The sequence below is a fragment of the Sinocyclocheilus grahami genome, unplaced genomic scaffold, assembly GCF_001515645.1.
Source record: "Sinocyclocheilus grahami isolate Dianchi unplaced genomic scaffold, SAMN03320097.WGS_v1.1 scaffold1764.1, whole genome shotgun sequence".
Lineage (NCBI taxonomy): Eukaryota > Metazoa > Chordata > Actinopteri > Cypriniformes > Cyprinidae > Sinocyclocheilus > Sinocyclocheilus grahami.
In genome coordinates, this window is record NW_015506943.1 from 17,992 (window position 1) to 26,539 (window position 8,548).

An 8,548-nucleotide genomic window follows, 5' to 3' on the forward strand; every position below is an offset into this window, starting at 1 on the left:
GCTTTGTTTTCCCTCCTATTTATATTCCTGTGAAACAGGAAGCCATGGCTGGGTAATTTCATATTCATAATCACCCTGGTATGCTCAAAATTGTAAATATGAATGGGAATATACTTCACAGATATTTTACTCATAAGAATTTCTAGGGCTACCAATAATTGTGTCCAACGTGTATTTGAGAAAAATATTTATTTCATAATGAGATTTTCATAAGAGAGTTTTAGTTCAATGAAAGGTTAGATATTTGTGATAAAAACAAAAACAAAATCAAAATGATTAACAATGCATTTGTAACAATGATTTATTTTCACAGACTTCTTTGATCATATTTACGAAGGGTGCCAATAATTCTGACCATGACTGTATGTGTATTATATTTATGAACATATTAGAGAAATCTCTGATGTCTTAGAATTTTTATTTAAATTCTAGGAGGAGCATTATACACCACTGAAGTCCTTGCCAGAGAAGCACAAAGAAAGCATTAAAGGAAAGTTTGAGAAAACAGGACAACACATCCAGGTGAGACTTTATTATTTTGACATATTCACAAATTTAATTAGATTTGTCTGATCTGATAATCCCATTGACTAGCACTCACCTTCTGCATTTTCACTTTAGCAAATTAGCTCGGGTGAACGCAGACAATGTGATTTAATATTCATGAGCCCAACATCCTGTTAGCATGACAGACACTGAGCTGTTGACATTATGCATCTACCTGAGGCCAGACCTCACAACTCTGAAAATGTCATATAGAACATTTTTGAACAGGCAAAATTAATTTATAAAAACTGCATACTTGAGGTTTATGCAACTACATTCTTGTCTGAAAAAAACTACACTCTGTGACACAGTAGTATTTCAAAAATTATAGTGGGTTTGCTCTTCCGCCATTGCCTTTTGCTGGGAAAAATGCTGCCCATCTCGCACAGAAACAAGCAGAGTGATACAAATGTAGTGATACAAAATGATACAAAGTAGTGGTACAGCCCCCATGCTGATACTGGTGTAATATCAGCATTCCTCTCAGGCAATCAGATTCGTGGAGAGGGGTTAAAAGCATCAAAACGCAAACCACTATAATTCGACAACTCAAAAATGTTGTTTAATATTTAAGGGGGAAATTACAAATAAAAATAAATGTATAATGCTTGCATTTTCTGGGTTGAGTTATGTGAAAGGGCCTTTATTGTTAGGGATGTTGATGTTTATAACTTAATTATATGATTTATAAATATAACATTTTTCACCATTTATACATGTTAATCTATATTTTTATTGTGTTTTGTTATTGTGTATTGTTTCATAAACAGAACAAAAATTATCTGATCAAGAAAAGCATCTTAATTGAAGATGGGAATCCTGCTCGATACCATCTGCAAAAAAGGACGGACAATTTGAATCAATCTGAACCATATAAAAAAATGACCTTTGGGGAGAGAGATAGACACAAACCTCATAAATCCATTCTGCTGGTGGGAGAAACAGGAACTGGAAAAACAACCCTGATCAATGTGATGATCAACCACATGTTGGGTGTTCAGAGAGAAGACAAGGTTTGGTTTGAGATCACAGATGATCAGAGCGACCGAACATCAGCTCACAGTCAGACCTCCAGCATCACTGTTTATGGGTTTTATCTACAAGAGAGTCCAATCGATTTAACAATCATCGACACTCCAGGATATGGAGACACTCGTGGAGTTGATCTTGATAAAGAGATCGCCATGAGTTTGCTCAATTTAAGTGAATCTACTGAAGGGATTCATGAAATACATGCAGTGTGTCTGGTGATCAATGCAACACATAATCGTCTCTCTGACAGACAACAATACATATTTGATGCTGTTCAGTCTTTATTTGGGAGAGATGTTGCTGAAAACATTGTCTTGCTCTTCACACACTCAGATGGAATGCCACCTAAAAATGCCCTGACGGCTGTTAAAGAGGCTAACATCAAGTGTGCAGTAAATGACAGAGAGAAGACAAGGTTTGGTTTGAGATCACAGATGATCAGAGCGACCGAACATCAGCTCACAGTCAGACCTCCAGCATCACTGTTTATGGGTTTTATCTACAAGAGAGTCCAATCGATTTAACAATCATCGACACTCCAGGATATGGAGACACTCGTGGAGTTGATCTTGATAAAGACATCACCATGAGTTTGCACAGATTAAGTGAATTAGAAAGCTGGGTTCATGAAATAGATGCAGTGTGTCTGGTGATTATGGCCCATCAAAATCGACTCTCTGACAGACAAATATACATATTTGATGCTCTTCAGACTTTATTTGGAAGAGATATTGCTGAAAACATCCTCTTGCTCTTCACACACTCATCTGGAGCTCCACCTAAAAATGCCCTGAGGGCTGTTAAAGAGGCTAACATCAAGTGTGCAGTAAATGAGCAGAATCAGCCCGTGTTTTTCCTGTTCGACAACTGTCAGTCAGAAGCTGCTGATGAAGAATATGAAACAATACAGGAACAATCATGGAATCTCAGTTTTAGAGGAATGACAGGATTATTTAATTGTCTTGACAAAAAATGTTCAATATCCTTGAAGTTGACTCGAGATGTGCTGCAGAAACGGGAGCAGTTGGAGACAAATATCTCCGATCTACAATCACGAGTTCAAGAGATGAAACAAAAAGAAAATGAGCTGAAACTAACTCAAGAAACTCTGAAGAAGAACCAGGAATATGTCAAAAATGATAAGAACTTTGAGTATGAAGTTGAAGTGGCCTACAAAGAAAGGATTGATATTGATTCTTCTAAAGCCAAGATGGCGATGTGCTGCACCGTCTGTGAGGAGAACTGTCATTATCCAGGATGCTGGTGGGTCAGTGATCTCTCGTGGTGCAGCGTGATGAAGAATTATCACTGTACAGTGTGCACTAATAAATGCCACTGCAGCAAACACATCAAAACAGCAAAAATATATGAAACAAAGACAAAGACAGAGAAGAGGACAGATGAAGATTTAAAAAAGGAATATAATGAGAAAATTGGACACGGTGTGTCTTTGGTCAAGAAGCTGGAAGACGACCTGCAGGAATTAGAGAGCGAGAAAAGAAAGCTGGTGAAAGCAGCTTTTGAAGCTATTGGAGCTCTGGAGAAGATCGCCCTCAATACTGATTCACTGTTCATATTTCAGCACATTGATTTTCTGATTGAGATGCTGAAAGAAAGAAATGAGCCTGAAAACGCCAAAACACTGGAAAACATCAAGCTGAGAGCAGAAAAAAAACAAGGAGCACTTGGATACTTTAGATATTATTTAAAAAAAAAAAAAATAATGTCTAAGATACACAAACCCTGATGAAACTCTGAAAACAGGATCCTGAAGATGTTTCTGCTTCTTTCAAAAACAAGTCCTTCATATGATGTAATCATATTATAATTGAATTTATTTATTAATCTAAAATTTTTCTGTCATTAGACTTGTACTGTATTTATATCATACAGCACTGTATGTGCTTTGGATAAACAGCATCTGCTAATTTAACTAAAATTAGCAGATGATTCTGTACTACACTCTAAAAAATAAAGGTGCTTCAAAAGGTTCTTCAAGCGATGCCATAGAAGAACCATTTTTGGTTCCACAAAGAACCATTCAGTCAAAGGTTATTTAAAGAACCATCTCTTTCTTACCTTTTTATAATCTGAAGAACCTTTTTTCACCACAAAGAACCTTTTGTGAAACCATAAGGTTCTTCAGATGTTAAAGGTTCTTTATGGAACCATTTAGACAAAAAGGTTCTTCTATGCCATCGTGAAGCACCTTTATTTTTAAGAGTGTATACTGTACTACTATAGTGATTACTGTAATTCCTGCTGGAAAACAACACAAACTGACAACAGCATAAAACAGTTTATGCAGTAAGATACAATTGAAAATGTAGCAATTATATTGTAAAAGAAACAAATAACCAGAATATTTATATTTATTGTAAAATGACGGACATGTAATCATGGTCACTAAGAGATAGTTTAGAGACTGTTTTAACTGTATTATTAAGTGCTGCCACCTAGAGTCAAGTCACCTTTATTTGTATAACGCTTTATACAATACTGATTGTGTCAAAGCAGCTTTACAGTGTTAAACAGGAAAATAGTTTGTCAATAATGCAAGAAGACAATTACAGAGTAATTTTTCCAGCTAAAGTCAGTTCATTGATGATTCAGTGATGTCATCATCCAGTTCAGATCTCTTCTGTATAGTGTCTGTGCAATCAGTCAAGCGTCCCCAACTAAGCAAGCCAAAGGCAACAGTGGCAAGAAATCAAAACTCCATTGGTGACAGAAATGGAGAAAAAAACCTTGGGAGAAACCAGGCTCAGTCGGAGGGCCAGTTCTCCTCTGGCCAGACGAAACCAGCATGCTGTGGTTTAATTCCAGGCTGCAACACAGGTGCAGAGGTTCCCGTGGTCTTGTGCCGATGGTCAATTTGAATTATAGAAATGCGACAGTGTATTTTGTGTATGCCAGGTTAAAGAGATGGGTCTTTAATCTAGATTTAAACTGACAGAGTGTGTCTGCCTCCCGAACAACGCTAGGTAGATTGTTCCAGAATTTGGGCGCTAAATAGGAAAAGGATCTGCCGCCCGCTGTTGATTTTGATATTCTAGGTATTATCAAATGACCAGAGTTTTGAGATCGCAGCGGACGTAAAGGACTATAATGCGATATGAGCTTGCTCAAGGGCTTTATAAGTAATTAGCAAGATTTTAAAATGTATTCATTGTTTAATAGGGAGCCAGTGCAGTGTTGACAGAACCGGGCTCATGTGGAGACGAAAAGTAAGTAGATCTAGCAGTTTTTTAGAGCTTTTCTATAAGTAGAAGTACATTCCCGCCATGCAATACGAAATACCTCTAGTTTTGCTTTCTTCTAGCTGTGCTCCATTTTACAGGCTGCTCTCTTTAAGGCGCGAGTGTGCTTGTTATACCACGGTGTCAGACTGTTTTCCTTAACCTACTTTAAGCTTAAAGGAGCAACCGTATATAAAGTGTTAGAAAAGACGAGTCAATAGTTTCTGTTTCATCATCAAGTTTTTCTGAGCTATTGGATATGCTGAGAAATTGAGACAAGTCAGGAAGATTATTTACAAAGCAGTCTTTTATGGTAGAAGTGATGGTTCTACCATATTTGTTAGCTTTAGCTTCATGGTGTGTACACAAGACTAGATAATGATCCGAGATATCACTCTGCTGCAGAATATCAACGCCATTAACGTCAATTCCATGTGACAGTATTAAATCTAAAGTATGATTACGACAATGAGTAGGCCCTGACACGTGTTGTCTAACTCCAATAGAGTGCAGAATGTCTATAAATGCTGATCCCAATGCATGTGAAGTCATGTGAGAAAATATTGCATATTCTTCAGGTTAAGAAACATTTCCATATTTATGAAGAAACAGTGATAAAAATCTGAGACTGTCATGAAAGCTCTTCTGGAATGTGTTGTTCATCTTCTATGACATTTGTGGGCCTTACATGTTTATTGCTTTATGGTTTTTCTTTGAAATAATACAACGCAGCGGAAATATGAAATGATTTTACTTGTATCTTACTTATATAAATAAAGTAATAAAAAAAAAATTCCAGAATATTCCTGTACAGCATTTCATGTCAGAACCAAATGTGTCTCCTCTCCACCCTAGTGTGTGTTGTGTGTCGGTCAGTAGCGGTATGTGAATCATCCCGTCCTGCTTTGTCCATCTTTTAAAATAACCCACAGCAGCTGAAACAAAGCCTGAGAGACTGGAACAGTTCATGCTGATGACTGAAATGACCACAACTGACGAAAACATGACAATAAACATAACATACAGCATATGAGGGCACAACAAGACTCAGTTCATCAGTAATTTGATTTGTGTGCAATTCAGATTTCGATGGTAAAGTTGACTCGAACCAAAGTTTAAGTTGTAATAGGCCTGATCATGGGTGAAAAAAGCCTGTTTTCCCAGCAGACAGAACCATGCCGTTTCTCTAGATAATATTAGGTGTCATCTTTTCTACGAAACTATTCATTCCTTCTCAAACAGACCTGCATGACGAAAAGTTATGCTGAGTTTAATAGAGTGTTATTTTGGTTGTGCCTTTATTTCATATGACAGTGTGGAAATAATGTTTCTCTGTGTGACTCAAAGCCATCAGAGCCAGAATCATCATTAACAGCAGCTCTTCATCATGTTGTGTGTGAAGAGCTTCTGCAGGTTTGGAAACTCCTCATATGTGTTACTCATCTGTATCGGTGAGAAAACACACGACACAACAGGGAAGCAGAAAGTGGATGTTAATGAAGCCACAGGCTCATGTGAATTTGAGTTTATATGAGACACACGTCTATATAAAACACTAGAGAACATCAGCACTGGAAAGTCATGCATTAAATCAAATAACACTTTTCATTAGGACAATTAAACAACAACTGCTAAATGCTCACTTATCTGTGTTTACCATTTAGATAGAGCATGCTTGTCCATTTGACAAATAATAATCTTACTGACAAAACCGCAAACTACAGAACAAGTAACACAATAGTTATTTGTATTTGTCTCATAAAAAGCAGTAATTGTCAATCAGTTTCCAGGGACTTTTTTTTTTTTTTTTGCTTTGTTAAATCTATTAAACATACATATTAAACATTTTTTATATAAATAAAAAATTAAAATAAATAGTTACATAAATAGTAAAAAATAATAATAATACTTTAAAATAAAAAGGGATTTATTAACATAATTAAATAATTAAAACGATTCCGTTTTTGGATTCCTTCGTTAAAATGGCTGTGTTAAGAGAACCCAACAAATACGGTGAGCTCATACGGTCAGAAAGTGTCGCTCTGAACGCTCGCGGTATCATTAACTAAGAGCCGTTATGTTGATAATAACCGGAGCGCGACGCGCGTCCAGAACTCATCAGCAGTTTTACGCGTCGCGTCACTCGTGTGCACAAGTGAACAAGCAAGTGAAGGGACACTTCATAATCCTTCTGGGGTTAATAAATGAAGTTACATACAAACTAGCGTTTGCAGAAAGATCTGTGCGTTTTAGTTGACCAAAGAGTTGCATACAGTATATGGAATATGATCTATTGTAGACGGTTTGTTTTTACGCAGATCTCTCTCAGGAGGTTTCATTCTCTCGGGGCCGTTATCCAGCTAACTATTTATTGTTTATTTGTTGGTTTCTGAAATGTTTAGCATCAAATAGTTTATTCTTATTAATCAACTATTCAGGACATATCACTTTTTTAATCTAAAATGGTTATCATAGTAACAGTTGCAGCTTCAGTAAAACTGGTAACTTATACCAATGTCCTTAAAATACAGAAATTCATATATATTTATTATGTTATATGTAATACATGAATATAACTCTAACTATGGGAGTTTATTTTGTTTGAGTGGTTTCCATGTGTTTTTTTTGGGTGAGGTCCTGTGAAATGGCTTATTTAGGATGGCTTATTTGACACTGCCTGTATTTTGCTGGTGACATATTTATATTTTTACTCTTGTGTGTATTTGCATTAAATGCTGCGGTTTGATTGCATTTACTTTATAATGAAAACAAGCACAGTAGGAGGGTTTGGTGCATGCTTTAGATCCTTATAATATAAAGCTAAATGTATTTGCTTAGTCTTTATTATTCTTATTTGTACACTTTTTTTTAGTCCTGACTGAAATGTGAGGTGATAGAGTTTTATGTAACACAAGGCCCTTTTGGTTTTACATGACTGCCTGATTTCAGGGGCTTGTCTAGACGTGTCTTGGGACACTTTTCACGCTCAGCTGTCTTCATTAATTACCATGACACATCTGTTTGTTTCCGGGGTTAGAAATCTAGCAACCTACATCTGAAAATACTAACAAAACAATGATTTACGTGAGTGATTCTGGCCTTTTATAGTCTCTCTTTGCTCTTTCATGTATTTAACAAGGTCTATGTCCATGTGGATGTAAGGAAGAAAATATATAACCAAGCGCATTAATGTAATGCATTTAGGGTCTCTCTGTCTGATGTTGGTATAATTGGCCCTTCATTAAATTTAGGCCTTTTAAAACCAAAGTGCGTTTGATTATCTACTTTAGCACCAGTCACGCATTCTATAAAGAAGTTTAAAGTAGTGTTATTGCGAGAGCTGATCTTCTGCTGAAGGTCTGAAGTACTTAAGTAGGTCCAGGTGATCCGGAGACGGCACTTACTTGAGGTGAAGTAATTAAATAGACTGCAAAATCGAAGTTCAACAACTTGTTTCAAAAGTTTCGCTTGGTGTTAATCATATAAAGACAATGTTAGTAAAGGGCACTTTTGGTGATGTGCTTTCCAAAGCTTCCCAAAGCGTTGAGCTGATCCTAAGAGCACGATCAGACCTACAGATACATTAGTGACACATGAGTTTCATTTGTTGGCGTGTGAAGCACTTTGCCTTCGGAGAAGTGCAGATAGGAGTTGTCTTCCAGATGAATGGGCTGGGGAGCGTTGGATTGAGTTACACAATCATTATGGGAGTCAAGAACATCTCTGTTCAT

The 8,548-nt window shown here is 36.6% G+C and overlaps 1 protein-coding gene across 1 annotated transcript in view; it reads left to right on the top strand.

Annotated features, from left to right (window-relative positions):
• LOC107572506 (uncharacterized) overlaps positions 1–3,335 on the top strand; it is a 4,890-nt gene extending 1,555 nt beyond the window's left edge. The window contains exons 2-4 of the mRNA XM_016258926.1: positions 433–522; positions 1,317–1,559; positions 1,994–3,335. Coding sequence (XP_016114412.1) covers positions 433–522; positions 1,317–1,559; positions 1,994–3,325 — 1,665 coding nt within the window. The 3' untranslated portion in view covers positions 3,326–3,335. The remainder of the gene's footprint in view (positions 1–432; positions 523–1,316; positions 1,560–1,993) is intronic.
• Positions 3,336–8,548: the final 5,213 nt, after the last annotated feature.